At 36.6% G+C, this 15,855-nt stretch overlaps 1 protein-coding gene across 3 annotated transcripts in view; it reads left to right on the top strand.

The window, feature by feature from the left end:
• Positions 1–15,855, top strand: part of PPP4R3A (protein phosphatase 4 regulatory subunit 3A) — a 45,233-nt gene that overhangs the window by 13,286 nt on the left and 16,092 nt on the right. For 2 of the 3 annotated variants that reach the window (XM_064658982.1, XM_064658983.1), the window contains exons 3-4: positions 5,304–5,402; positions 7,822–8,439. In XM_064658982.1, the coding sequence (XP_064515052.1) occupies positions 5,304–5,402; positions 7,822–8,439 (717 nt within the window). Of the gene's footprint in view, positions 1–3,762; positions 3,833–5,303; positions 5,403–7,821; positions 8,440–15,855 lie in introns of those variants that run through there. The other variant, XM_064658984.1, reaches the window with a different exon arrangement.

Genomic DNA, 15,855 nt, shown 5'->3' with positions numbered 1-15,855 from the left:
GCACTGGCAGAATGCTCAGAGAAGATGCACTTTCTACCTTTGCTGTCATGACAAGCGAGCCAACAGTGAAACTATTTCAATAAAATTTATGCCTATTATAGCCAACTTAGTAAGGAAAAATATGTGGCTTTGTGGGTTGAGGGGATAAACAAGGGGAAAGGTTGCCCTTGGGTTTTGGCTGGGCCAGTTCATCTGTTTTAAATTACCATGTTTCTTTTCCTTTGTGTCTGTTTTCATGTGTAATCTGATTTTTCTGCTGTTGCTTGGTATGGTTATTAGGCCAGTGAGTCAAGGTTCTGTTACAGAACTGATAAATTGATTTTATTCCTCGTGATTCACGGGAATGCAGCTGTGAAATCACTAACTGAAAAGTCATGTATGACTGTTGAGCTTTCATGGAAGCTAGCAAAACACAGTCCGAATATGAGCTTAGTCCAGTTTTAGGGATATATTGGTAGCACATCTAGATAACCAGGTTTCAGGTGAGGAAATGCATAAAACCAAAGGCAGAATTGAAACTTTATATTACATTACTTGAGTGGCTTTTTTAGCCCGAAGATTGTGCCACGACCTACCGCAATAACTGTATATTTACCTTAAAAAACCTGGCTAGTGCCAGTAGTTTATTTCTTAAACAGAAGCCTGCTTATGAAATTGTACTTTTGATTGTAAATATTTACATAGCAAGATGTTGAAAGGTGGCTTTGCATGTCCAGGAAAGTGTCTGTGACTGTAAACAATATAAGTGCCTAGATAGGGAACTAGCAATCAGGCAGTCCGAGAGGGGGAGAAACAGCCTTACTGTGTTGAACTTTCAGTGGGGGCCAGGAAAGTGTCATAGGCCTGAATCATTTGAGGGCTAGTAGGAAAAGATTCATTTGCTTTTTAAGACTGAAAGCAGGAATTTATGAAAGACCTATCTAATCTAGGGGGTTACTACTTCTTGAGTGTAAACTAAATCTTATAGGTGTGCCAAGAGAAAGTTTTGGAGCTACAGAGGAGACTGGTGTTCTCCCTGGACATGAACAGCAGTGAGAGTTCATGGTCAAACAGTAACAGTTCTGTTAATTTTATCACATTAGGAAAGAAATCTTAATTTTACAGCAGAATGAAATCCTGAGTACTAGTTGGTCTGAAACTCTTCACTATGAAATCCCAGGGCTTGCTTTGGAGATCATGTGAATGCTGTATAACACACCTGCTAATCAGCTTTCTAATTGTTAAATAAAACTGATTTAATGTGTAATAAACATGTGACTTCTAGTGACTGTTATGGCGAGCACTTTAGACTGATAGTGTGTATTCAGCAGCTCTTTACGCTTGAGGAAAGTAAGAAACCTTTTGGCAATAATTTCAAAAAATGAGAAGTCAGAGGGTAGATTTCTTTTAAGTACAATTGCCACTGCCTCCTGGCTTGAACTATTGCAGTAGTATGTTTGAAGGTTAGCTCCTCTAGGCATGAAGTCTCAAATAAAACTGTAGCACACAGTAGTACTTCCTTGAAAACCTCTAACTAACCAGAATGTGCTTCGTGTGGGCTTGATGCAGCCAGAGGTGAGAGAAGCAGCACGGAAATCTCCAATTGCATTCTGAATTGTTGCCTCAGGCTGTGTCCTTATAAAGATTAGAGTGTACAAAGCTACCCTCCACTGATAAAAATGATTAGTACCTCTTTATGGGAACGTTAAATACACAGGTTTCCTAAAAAGAGGCTGTGCTTAAAACTTCTGGTTACATTTAAAAATTCCTGACTTCATCTGTGCAGTCATAATGTGAACACTGATATGAAAGAAGACAAATTTGCATAAATGCTCTTGGGGAGACCAGCACATTTTGTATGGGCTAAGATGGTGATGACACATCCAACTGGCACTACCGTCAAAATACTGTCTTGCAAAGCAGCAAATGATTTTCAAGCTTGAGATAAGATTGTGAACTCTAGATAAATAGCTGATTGTCATCCTATTTAAAAAAGATCTTGCCAAGAACTGTGGTGCATCTTGAAAAAAGTGAGGAGCTTGAATGCTGGAATTCTTGCAGAGCGCTCAGTATGAAAGCCTACAGTGATAAAACATCTGTCCATGTTTATGACAATTCACACAACCGTGATTTAATACTGCAGTTTCCCATTCAAATTGTGTTTAATGATGAGCTAGATAAGAACAAATTTTACATGTTTTAATCATACCATCCAGTTCCTTGTGTAGAGGCTAACATTTGGTATGTCATGCAAAAACAAAGGACATGTTTTTGATCAAACTGAGCCAGAACTTCCATGAATCATATAAAATTGAAGATTTTTATGCTCATCAAGGTGTAATATGCAAGACTCATCTCCTTACCTCTCTAACCAGTAGCTACTATTACTAAGCATATTTATCCACGCTCCTGTTTTCTCTTGAAATGGCGAAGCCATTCTTAAGAAATTTCTGTTGCTTTCTGGAGTTAAAAGAAGTAATGTTTGATATCTGAAAGCAACAGATAGTCTTATTCCATAGCTGAGAGATCCAGAGTAGTTAGTGGATTCAAATTATACTGAGGAGATTTTAGATCAAGCACATAGATTTTATTCTTAAAACAAGCAGAAGCAAAACTGTTATTCATGCATTTTTTTATCTCTACATTTGGAATTTCCTTTAGTCATTTCTTCATACATGTCTAAGTCTTGTGCTGCTTTTCTTTTTGACGATTATAAGCTTTGTAGGATTAACAAAATGAAATTACATTCATAACTGTCTGCATTTAATAGTGAATTTAAACTTTGACAGAACTGTGTATTATGTGACAGAGTGAAGTGCTTTTGTCACTCTGTTTCATGTTCTCTTTTTAAAAGACCTTTCAGGCAAGAAAGGTTGTACAAACAAGTACTGTTTCCAAAAATCGAAGAGTAGCAACTGGTAGATTTCTGTTGAGTAACTGATAATAATCTATAATATGAAACACTTGTGTGATAAGACAACAGATAACTTAATATTGTTAATGTTAGCAATTGGAAAATGCTTTTCTGATACTAGTAAATGAAATTATTGCTCTGTTGCTCAAATAATTTCTTTCAGTAGTTTTTTGTTTTGTTTTCCAAAGAAGTAGTAAATTTAAAAAATCAGAATGTGTAGAGGTGTGAACTTCTGTGTTTAGCTGTAGGTGATCTTGTTTAACAAGAGCAGTTGCTGTATTATGGCCAAATACACTTCTGTACATCTGTGACTGTAGTTTTCAAAAGTAGGTTTTAAAAGTAGTCATTTCCCTATTTGTTAGTCATTTTCTTAATCAAGAAGAAAATGTATTTTGATCTTCTTTTGGAAAATGGCTTGCTTAGAAATCTAACCACTTTGACTTAAGTGGAGTAAAAATTAGATGGGAAAGTTGCAAGTTCTGCTAGGATCTACTTAAAATGTGGTGTTAGGGTTAGTTGTGTTTTTTGATTTTTAATTAAATAAGCACTACACAGTGTGGAGCTAATGAGACAATGGCCTTGAAAATTACTGCAGCATAAATACCAATTGCAGAGATTAATGTATTAGAATTTGAACCTGATACCTACAATGAATACTGCAGTAAGATACATACTGTTTTTAACAGATGGTAAACAAAAAATTTTGGTTTTTTGACCTTAACTTTTTAGATTTTTGTAAAGTTATTTTTCTTGCTCTATAGGAGCCAGCAGTACCAAGTGCTGTCAATCTGTTATTACCAGAGTATTTGCACCATGACCTTGTAGAGAATAAGCTGTTAATTATGATTTTTTTTCTTCCTTTTGTATTTTGGAGGTGGTCTTCCTAAATCCCTTTCTTCTGTGTACCACCTCTTCCTCAACCATTTGGAAAAGGAAAAGGTAAACTATTTGCCATTTACAAGGTAAAGCCATTAGTGCCTCTGAAGCAGTATAGCTGCTCTGGTAATGGCAAATTGATTATATTGTATTGCTTGATAATCCTAATGGATCTAGCTGATGGTACTATTTAGATTATAGTTTAGTTTAAGGAGTTTTCTAGTAAGTGCATAACAAAATCTAAGTCTAAGATTTCTCTTTATCCTCTGTGTTCATTTTAGCATTTGAAGCAAATTAAGTCTAATTAATAAACTGTATTAAACTTTATAAATGCTTTACAACTTACAATGCTTTTGCAAATATTTAAAATTAATTTCTTTAGGAATAATCACTGTAAGCAAAATCTATACTTAATGAAATAAAAATTCTTTATGTTCCTATTGAAATACAAGTAGAAAAATCCTCATGTCCCTTGTCCTAGTGAGTAAAGGCACAGTTTGGCACTTAGCTGACATAACACAGTTTCATGGAGCTATATATATTTACTGTGGCTATATTTTAGCTGTTTTAGGAAGACAAAAGACTTTAAATAAAACTTGATTCAGGATGTGTAAATAATGCCGATTTTATTTTCTGCTTTTAATTTTATTTATTAATTTATTTGTATTTTTTATTTAGTTATTCGGAGAGTTATTTAGCAGACTTAGCTACTTCATCAAATGCCTTCTCAGTGTGTGACATTGCTGTTTGCAGCATCAGCTGCCACTTTGGTATATTGGGTTTGCATGCAGTATGAGGGCTCTGATAAACTCTTGAACTGTCTCTCTTGTAGATGAGAGCCGAAGTGTCTGGGTAGTACATAGAGCTAAGCACGGCTTCAACTGATTTCTAGAAATCTAGGGCAAAACTTCCTTCCAGAGCTGTGGTTTGGAATAAGTAAAGCTCCTGTGCGTGGCTCAGTGTAAAGGAGTGTGTACTCTCAGGGAGTTAACTGTGCTTATTCAGGTTTCTGTTCTTTAAAGCTTGTAGCCCTCTTGGGGCGGCCTTTTAAGCAACTGTTCTGTGCATTAGCACAATGTCTTCTGGGGCCTATAAAAATGGAAAAAAAAAGATTGTAACTTTGATCCTAAAGAAGAAGTGCAGTTTTATGTGATCCAATTGAAACATTTTTTAAAAAACCCCAAACATAAAAGCCACAAACCCCGTTGCTGTTGTTATTGTATTTTATCAGAGGGTGCACTGAGGTAGAAGTGTGTGTTCTGGATCAGCCTTCTTGAGATTTACAGTGTTATGGTCACGTGAAATAAGAAATAAGACTTCAGTATCTTTCTGAAACTTCTTTGTTCTGATTTATGCAGAAATTTTTTTAATCCTAAGAATCTTAGAACATATAAACATTTTAAAAAGTATGATGATTACGTTTGTGTTGTAATACTATCCTGTCAGAATTAGGTCTCGGCCTGTTTTTATTTTAAAATTTTACTCTTTAAACACTGAAATACATTGCCTGAAAATACTCCTCTTCTCTTTAAAGGATACCTTGATTGTGTGGTCTGAAGCTGAAAACTATGATTTGGCACTTAGCTTTCAAGAAAAAGCAGGATGTGATGAAATATGGGAAAAAATATGTCAGGTAAGTTTGATAAATGTAAGATTGAGACAACCTAATTCATCCTAATGTTTGTGTTCAGACTTTTTAGGCTGTTCTAAGAGATGAATCTGAACACAGTAGATAGTAAAGAGAGGTGTTTTAGCCACCTCTCCCAGATTTTGCATTTTTGAATTTGAACACTTTCTCCTTCCTCTGGAAATTTAATACAAACTTAATCTATGTTTTGGGTATTCTTTTAGAGCATTTGCAGGTTTTATTGCTTAACATAACTTTTCATCTCTATTATCACCCAAGGAAGTGTAGCCCTGAAAAAGTTTCATAACAATTAATGCCATAATTAACTTTTTCCAAGTTGACCAAAAGGGAAAAGATTACCTATCAAAGCTGCATTGTAGAGAGAAGAATGTATGTGAGCTCTTTGTGAATTTATAATATATTTCTTATGAAATACGTACCCTAATGTATTATTGTATATATGGTATATATAATAAAACAATATCTTATTTACATTTCTCTTCCTACATTTCTCATTCTTCTGTTTCAGGTGAGGGGAATATTGAGTGCCTCTCAGAACTTTTTCCATGTAAATGTTTCCAGGCTATGAAAGATTGATGCGATAGTTGAAGTTGGAGATAGCTCTATCCCTTATCTTATCACCTTAAAGATACAGCTTTAAGAAATCAAACAATTTATATGTAGCATGTATATATTTTAACATATGTTTTCCCACTGAGATCAGATGACTGTATAGTCAGTGCATCAGCATTGCTTGTGGATAATATTTGGTCAGGTATTAACTGTTGACCAATACCTAAAAGAGTTTAATCAGTATAGTCACTGCTGTTAGTTCACTTTGTCAGTTCTTATTTGGGTTTTTTCTTCCATTCCAAACATTACAACTTTTCTTAATTCTCTGCTACATTATGTGGGACTTCTCTAAATTAGTCTAAATTGCTCTCTGTGCGCTGTTTCTGTTCTTAACAAACCTCTAGCTTTCTCCACTCTGTCTTTTGGAATTCATTCTCACTGATTTCAGAAGTAAGGCAAAAAAATCTGGTTTTGTGGTGGCATGTGTCTAGATTATTCCTTTTTTTAGGAATGAGTATTTTCAATAGTTTACCACTTACATAAATAAGTAGAGAAACTTATGTAAATAAGTACAGAAACATTTCCAGGAACCTTAGCAGTCAATGGACTGAAAGTCGGGGACAGAAACAAAATGGGGAGAAGGGGAAGTTGTGTTCTTGGGAAACACCCAGATAAGAAGCCCAGCTTCCTCACCCTCATATAAAGATCTAATATTTCTGTAGGAAGCCAGTGTCTTTACATCCTGTTTTGAGGCCATGCTATTGTATTTGTGTCTAGTGTACTTTATAGATCTTAAGCTTTTTCAATCATGAAAACTTCTTCTAAAAGGAAAACTTTGATACCATTTATAGTGAAAGTGGTTGCTGATGTATAAGCAGAACAATATGTGGTTTTTAACAATGTTTTGGATTTTAATCTAAATATAGGCTTGCTGTTACAAATGAAGTATTATTTCTCCCAGGGATTTTTTTACTGATTTTCAGGATGAAAAAGAACACTATCTTCTACTGCTCTGCACAGCAGTGCCTTTCTGAATTTGACACATCAGACTCCGAGCAGATGCTAAAATTAAGATGTCATTAAAGATCATATGCTCTGGTGCCCAAGCATCTGTCAGTTTTTTTCACTGATTTGTACTTTCCACATTTCCTCATATCTCTAGAGAGGTCTTTGCAGGTCCTCTGCCTTGTTTTTCTGACAGTCAGTTTTCCACTGCTCTTTTGTCAATGTTTGGGCTTTTCTGTTCTTACGAGGGGATTCTGTGTCTGTAGAGTATTTAGGAAGTGCACGGTAACAGATTTTGACTTGCAGGTCTCCAGTACTGAAAATAACAATTAAATTAGCAAGACTGGCCTCTCTCCTCTGGTTGAGGTAGCAAAAGCTTTTAAAAGCATCAAGAGCAGTTAATAGCCTATAGATAAGTGTTTAAAGCGGTCACTGCAATAATGTAATACTGGTTTGCATTTAAAAATTTGTCTGCAGAGAATAAAGAGTGGAAACATAGTTTAGTAGTGTATTAAAAAGTTGCCATCCATGTTAGTAATTATGAATTTCTGTTTTTATTTGAAGTACTTATAAAATGTAGCTTTTTTCTTAATTCTTCTTTTTTTAGAAAATAAATAAAATTAAATGTCTAATGTAGAAATAATTTTTTAAAGCCTTCTGTTTGAAAAAATCTTTTCATCATCTCTTTATTTTCCAAACCAGCTATACTCAATGTCAAACTTAGATTTGCACTTCTCTTTTGCCCATACAGAGAAAAAGCACGTGATACTTGAAATTATGTTTTTAAAAAAGCAGTCAAGCAGCAGTAAAATTAAACTCCACTTTTTTGACAAATTTTATTTTGTAGGTTCAAGGCAAAGACCCTTCTGTTGATATTACTCAGGACCTTGTTGATGAATCTGAGGAAGAACGTTTTGATGATATGTCATCACCAGGTCTAGAATTGCCATCTTGTGAACTTAGTCGACTAGAAGAGATTGCAGAACTTGTGGCATCTTCACTGCCTTCACCATTACGCCGTGAAAAACTCGCACTAGCACTGGAAAATGAGGGTTATATAAAGAAGCTCTTAGAAATTTTTCATGTGTGCGAAGACTTGGAGAACATCGAAGGACTACACCACTTATATGAAATTATCAAGGGAATTTTCCTTTTGAACAGAACTGCACTTTTTGAAGTCATGTTTTCCGAGGAATGTATAATGGACGTAATTGGATGCCTAGAATATGATCCGTCTTTATCACAGTCACGGAAACACAGGGAATTTCTGACTAAAACAGCCAAATTTAAAGAAGTGATACCTATATCTGATCCAGAGCTGAAGCAAAAAATACATCAGACATACAGAGTACAGTATATTCAAGATATGGTCCTACCCACTCCCTCAGTTTTTGAGGAAAATATGCTATCAACACTTCATTCTTTCATCTTTTTTAATAAAGTGGAAATAGTTGGTATGTTACAGGTAAGTTTCAAAATTTCATAGTCTCTTATTTGCACTTGGGCACAGAAAGTTGGATAATTATTCTTGGAAAAACTGAGGTGCTTCGGTGGAAACTTCACTTCTGTGGTTCTCAAAGTGATTGTGGAGTATGACAGAAAAAATGTGGATTTGAGCACTGAGTTGTTAAAAATATGTTCTTATGTCTGGTTTTGGATTAGATTCTCTGTAACTATTTAAATGGAGAAAACATGTAGAATCTTGAATAAGGTTGTTTGGAATGAATAGTATTGTTTGCATTTTGAAGCATTGACTTCAATAGGAATTTTGAGGGTTGAAGGTTTCCTGTATTTTGGGACTTTTTAGTCACTAGACTTAAGGATATTTTTTGTCATGTTACCATGAAAAAAAAATTAAATTACTTTGCCTAAATTTCACAATACAATCTTCTACCAGGATGTAACTGTTGCTATTTTTGAAGTAAATTAAGTTAAGTTGTTTGGAAAGTACTGGTGAAGAACACAACACAGCCTTAGGTGCTTGAATGTTTTCTGAGTTTATCTTAATAAGTCCCTAAATAATGCTGCTTGGAATTACCAGTTTTTCCTGAAGTATCTTATTGCAAATGTAAAGAGATTATATGATGCTGTAGATGTCTTACCAACATGTCTTTAGTATTCTACAGCAACCCATGAACTTCTTGAACAGTGTTAGAAGCAGGGGAGCTTCCTAAAGCTTTCAGCTAACTCAGCACATATATTTTTGTTTATAGAACTTAATTATCTTTGTTCTCCTAGTGTTTAATGAATGAATAGCCACTGCCTTTGTAGAGGCTGTCTGATCTGGAGAAATGGACTTAGTGCTAGATATTACTGATTACCTTAATCATATTTATCTTCAGTTTGACTCTCAGGATGAACTCTGTATAATTTCATTGAAAATACAGCAAAGGAGAGTGAAAAGTCCTTTTGCAAGCTCATATAGGAAATAATTGTCAAAACCAGGCCTCACAACTTTTCATCCACCATCCACTCCCTTGGAGCCTTAATATGTCATATCCACATATGGAGTGTTTGATAAGCAGCCAGATGTGCAAGTCATCACCCAGACCTTGCTGCTGAGGCATGTGCCTGGTGGACCTGTGAATTAGGCATTGGAGCAGCCACTGGAGGCCTGATGGAATACCTGGGGCATCTTCAGGAGTGCTGGGCTCTGCCTTACGCTCGGCTGAACCAAACTGTTCATGTCCACATGTGTGTCCTTGATGAACAGTCACGGTTGCTTATCTGGAACAGAAGACCTTAATCATTTTGGAACGGTGAATTTGAGAAAGTTAACAAGCCTGACTCTGAGAGAATGCCAAAAAAATTCAGTTAAGGGGTCTCACCTTGAGTGTCCAATATAACTAGTAGTCATACTCTCATAAAATGTCTTCTTTGCAAGGGTTGTTAAAAGCAAATTTCTGAGGGTGATACATTTTGGCTGGAGGAGGAGGAGGGGAAGAATTACTCAGGAGTCTTGGTGACAGTGGCTAATTCTGAGGGATCTTGAACTTTGAAAAGGAAGCTGGGCAAGGAAAAAGAGGACCTGATCCGGCAAAATCGTTAAGGGTGTGTTTGCCAGACATCCCAAAATAACTTTATTGAGGACTAGTGACTGATGAGTTTCCTTTATTCTGTCTCTTACAACCTGTGTTAGGTTAATAGATACAGGGTAAGTTTTGATTCCAATAGCAAGGTTTAGTGTGGGTGCCAGACTTGTTAGTTGCAGTTTAGAGGTGAAATAGATGCTCAGGGCTGGTTGTGATTTGTTGTGTGACAGCGGATTTCTGAACCTTATCTTCACTTCTGTTGCTGTTGTCTGTGGTTGAGAATAAAGTGAACTCCATGTATGTGGGAGCCAGAAGAATTAACATTGCATTTCAGAGTTAGATAAATATTTCAGATTGTTCAAGTGCTTTCTACAGCTTTGAGGAGCCAAGAGTGGTAGCACACAAGAAAGATAATACATCCTGTGTTATATTGCATTTCCTAGTACTTTAACAGTAAAGCTCTATAGCAGTGAGTGGGAACTCCCTGAATCTGTTAATAAGAATCTGTTGGAAATCATTTGGCATTGTTGATCAATTTTGATTTTGAGGGAATTGAAGAGACTATAACAAATTATATGTCCATTGCGTTTTTAAGAGTTTAAAAGGCTTCACTGATGATTTTTCAAGTTCTTGCAGTGTAGCTCTAAACCAAGGTTTCAGCTTATTTACCAGGCATTTGTTTTTTTGTTTATTTGTAGAGCAATATGTCAGGTTGCCCTTTTCTGTAATCTCTGCACTTTAAAGTTTCATTCACTCCTTATTCCTACAGTCTGCATATAAAATGTATGATACTGTTCCTTCTCATTTCTTTAAGCAGAATAAATAATGCTTTAAGAACAAAATTAAAAGACTGCTTTTGTTGATTTCAGTTCTGTAATTAATTCCTAAGGTCTTTCTTCCATTTTTGTATGGTTTAACATGCATTTCTGTAGCTGGTTGTATGAGAATACTTTGGTGTATGTGGAGAGGGTGTTACTTCACGAAAGATTTAAAGTTCTCTGGAATTCCTGGCATTCATTATTGTAGATCTTAGGAGATCTTGGTGCTCACTAACCCTACATGTGTACTTAAGTGGTTTCTTTTGTAAGTCATTATTAATTGAAAAGGCTCTAGAATGCTTCACGGTAGTTTCTTGGGAGCTGTGGACAAGTCTCAAGTTCTTAGTTGATGCATAATATAGGTTGTTAATGCCTCTGCTGTTGACTTTAGGTTGTCTCTCCTGGACCATTGAGGATGTGACAAAAGAGATCTCCTTTTGAGAAATTTTACTTCTCAGAATAAAAGTAAACTCCCTGAGTAGTTGATATCCTGTGACATACTGCAACTATTGTGTGTACAACTGAGTTGTTGTGTATTCTGTTCTTTTCTCTCCTGCTGGCTGTGAAGAAAAGGAAAAGAAAACCTGTTACATCTATCATGAAAAAAAATGAGCTCTAAAGAGGCCTTTCCATGTCAGGCTGTGTATTAACCAGAGTGGCATTTTGTAGTACCCTCTTGTCAACTCAGCATACCTTAGTTTCAGAGAAGTGACTAGAAATTTCTACAAGACTCTATAGATTGTGTCTTATACTTTTAGGCAGGCTGAGTGACTTTACTCAAAACTACCAATGTGTTTTATTTAAGGCATTTGCTGTCAAGATGGGTCATTAAAGGTCATTGACCTTTTAGGTCAGTTTTTCAGTTATAACTAGTGAATTCTGTAAATGAGAACATGCTGATTCTTAAGAGTTCTGGCTTTATCAGGGAGATTTTGGGCATGTTTAAGGAAAAACAAATTCTGTAGTCATGGAAGATACCTGCTTCCATGATTTTGCTTTCTTTAGTAGGTAAATAACTGTTGCCCCTCTGTGATAAAACTAAAAATAGAGACTAGGTAACAGTTGACACTTAGCCTTATGAACTGTATTCCTCCTGCCTTCTTCATGAAGGTTGGCTTTCCCATAATATTTACAAAAATGCTTACACTGATGGGCTTTTCTGACAAATGGAGGTTAGTTTATTTGTGATATAATTTTATAAGAACTGTCATTTTAAGTGAGCATGTCAACATCTTACTAAACTAATTACTGTTGTTCCATGATGAATAGTAGAGCCATGAAAGCAATATTTCCAGCCTGCAGAATTAACTGCTGTGGAAAATACTCAGTGGCAGGTTTTGTGATTTGCTGTATGTGAGATACGAAAGAGGTATATAACATTTTTTTGCAATTTCAGCCCCTCCTAATATGCTCTTACTGCTTGGGGTCCAGCCTGTTCTAGTCTTGAGATGTCATAGCCTCCAAGAAACCTTGCTGAAACATGGAGTTCGCCAAGTTTTGAGAGTGGGGGTGGGACAGGTAAGTGGTGTTTCTTGCTTTATATGACGCTCTTTTGCAATTTAAAAAATATATACTAATGTTCACACTGGAGGCCACCAGTTCTTTCCCTTTGTATTATTAACTAGTTGTTAAAAAACCAAAAACTTGCAAAACTGCGCCATAGAGTGAGCAAACACTGTTTCCGTCTGTTCTCTCCCCCCTTTCTCATTGGCATATTCTTTTTGCCAGCAAGATCCTGCAGTGTTTTTTATCTTCCAGAATACAGAATATTGTTAGCATTACTTTTGGGTATGTGCATTTAGACTTCATTGTCTTTTATTTTCAGGAAAGCTGAGATTAGAAGGGGAAGATTTGACGTGTTAAAATAATTTTTGTGCCTGGTAGAGCAGTGATATGGTATTACTGTACTGGGAAATCAGATTTTTTAAAGGCAGAAATGATATTACTGGTAGTCCCTATCTCCCTTTTCAAGAAACTTGTAGGCATTTAGGTACATCTGTATATTTTACTGGGTTTATGTATAACAATAGCTGAATTTTAATTTTTAAAGTAGTTTTACAGATAGTTGCTTATTATTGACTGAGACTCATGGATGTAAATGTAATTATCTGTAGTTGTTTTAGAGGAAGAATTGTGTCGGTGCATTTTGATGGTTTTGCCCAAATCCAATCCACTATTTTATAGTAGTTGACTTAGGAAAAACTGGAGATTAACTTCCAGCAAAATACAGCTTGCAATGAAGTGTAAAAGGATACCACTTCCTGGAGTAAATGACTTGGTGAAAGATATTTGCAAGTGGTGCATGCTTTTGGTTTCTGGGGTTTAAGTTCTTCATTGTAGAAAATGTTTTTCTATGTGTGCAGAAACTGCAGAAGTGATTGGGTGGATCCCACTACTGTTTCAGCTTGTTGATTCAAGTGGAAGTAGCGCCCGATGAAGGCCTGTGTGGAAAGGCAGTCTGATATAAAGGAGATTTTAAACTAAGACATCTTCTGGTCTGGTAGCAGGAAGGAATGTATGTTTGAAGCTGTAATTATCTGTTCACTGGTAACATATTATGAAAATTTCACCTTATGGGCTAAAATACTGTTTCTGCCCAAAATGAATATGGAGGTGGAAAATGCGATGGAAGGTATGCTCTCTTCCCTGCTTAGGTGTTGTTGAGTTTCTTGGCTGGGTTTTTTTTGAGAAAGGGATGGTTTTTGTCATTTATCTGTAATCACAGGCACAAAGTATCTGATCATCATCATCATCATGGCTGGGCTTCGCGAACGAAGATTTGGGAAGGGCTCTACCCACATTTGTTACAAGTGCGCTGGTGGCTAAAAAGGCCAATACGAGATAGACACGTCTGGTTGCAAAAGGCACAAGACTCCTTAGATGGTATATTCTGCAAGACACGATTCTTTCTGCACTGTCTTTTCTCCTCGAGAGTGATCCTGTGTGCTTTCTCGAAAGCGTCAGCAGTGTTATAGATGGTGTGTCTCCAGGCCTCCCGATTTGAAGCCAGAGTAGACCAGTTAAGATGATCAATATGGCCAAGGCTGAGATGTTGTTTCAGGGAGTCCTTGTAGCTTCTCTTCGGGACTCCTCTCTTGCGGCAGCCGGTGGCAAGATAAAGCAAGATCTTGGGGAGGCGGTGGTCCTTCATCCTGGAGACGTGCCCTGCCCAGCGCAGCTGTGTTCTCAGCAACATGGCCTCAATGCTTGTGACTGCTGCTTGTTCTAGAACAGATGTATTGGTCACATAATCTGACCAGTGGATGTTTAGGATTGTGCGGAGACAGCGTTGATGGAAGCGTTCTAGGAGACGCAGGTGGTGGCGGTAGATGACCCATGACTCGGATCCATATAAAAGAGTGAACAGCACAATGGCTGATCTGATAACTGAAAGTTAATTACATGTAAGAGAGGCCTGGTTTTGAAGAATCCTTTTTTAAGTGCCTTTTGGGAGGAGGAGAACTGCTTTGAAAGTAGAATCACAAATGTAAATAGTGTCTTTTTTTGTGACCATACTTTATCTGTGGGTTTTCTTGTTTTTAAAGTCATAAATGATTGAGGGAGTAGTTGGCCTGTCTTGATTTTATCTTCATAAGTTTTGAAATGTATTAAATCCCAGAAGCATCTACGTAGATCTTGCAAAAGCATAAATGAATATACTTGGCATCTGGTGTACACATAGTTTAAGTGTTGCACTTCTAATAATTTCTGTGCCTGGGGAAAATAGCTAGATTGTACAATTACTCCATAAACTATCATTTGCACTTTTGTTTTCTTGAAAAACAGTTGTGCCCTTCACAGCTTCTAAGATACATCTAAATGTGTTCTGATACTTGTCTGTATGAAGAGGCCAAATACTGCAAAGTATTATGCATTTGCACTGTTTTCACTTCATAGGTGTATTTTGGGTGATTTCTATAAGTTGGGGAAAAAAGAAAACATCTAAATTTGTGTAATTCTAGCATTCAGTGTTGGTGCTTTGTGACTTCTAAAATATGTGAACTCTGCCCTCAGACTGAGCGTTTCCATAGATTCTGGTAGTGTTGTTCAGGAATGTATCTTTAGATATGCTGCCCTTGACAGTAATTTTACAGGTTGAGAGAGACAACCTTGTATTTAGAATGTTCATTGCAATCACAATTTTTCTATAAATGTGAGAGGACTAAGTTTTTTCTCATGTATAGCAACCTGTCTGCCTTTCATTAAGCATCTGGAATGAGATAAATGCTAAATGCTTTTCAGGGCTAAGCCATAACTGTGAAGTTAGTAACAAGTTGTTTTTATTTTCTTAGAATAACTGCCATTTACTGCATATTATCCATGTAAGGGTGGGATGTTTCAAACCACTCAGATTCATCTTAATTTGTCTGATTTTAAAAAGATCATGGTTTTTATGAGTCCTAGAGCTTTCAGATAATCTTATTAATTTCAAAGTACAATGTGTTTAATAGGGTTTGGGAGAGGACATGATATGGGGAATGTTTCAAAATTATATGTAATGCAGAATTGTAAAATATTATATTGCAGTATATGCTTGGAATGCTGAAAAATCATTACAGACCAAACTTCTGCAAATTCTTCTTGAAACATGAAGTGTCAGCATTGACACCTTTGTCACTTGCCAGTGTTAAAGTTCCCTCTACAAGTCCCAAGCCCAGTAACAGGGTGAGTGGGTTGCCCTTTGCTGCAGACAACCACCTCTTGAACTGGTTGGGGACGCAGCAGGATCCGGTCCCAGAGCTGAGCTGGGGTCCTGCCCATGCCTTCCTGCCCAGCCAGGTCCTGCCTGTCCTGCTCTACTGTGTAGTGCTGGAGGTGCAGCTTCCCCAGCCACCCTGTCTCTGGTAACTGCAGCGGGTCATAAATGAGACCCCACATGTTACCAACAACGCAGGGTCTCCTCTCCTTCCACATTTGGACTTTAAAATCCCAATTTGATACTTTGGGGAATATTGCATACTTTTTTTTTTAATGGAGAAGCACTCTAATCATGGCTCTTACATATAAAAATGCTGACATTTCCATCATTTT

The sequence above is a fragment of the Pseudopipra pipra genome, chromosome 6 (assembly GCF_036250125.1).
Source record: "Pseudopipra pipra isolate bDixPip1 chromosome 6, bDixPip1.hap1, whole genome shotgun sequence".
NCBI classification, from domain to species: domain Eukaryota; kingdom Metazoa; phylum Chordata; class Aves; order Passeriformes; family Pipridae; genus Pseudopipra; species Pseudopipra pipra.
This window is presented reverse-complemented; position numbering and strand designations above follow the sequence as displayed.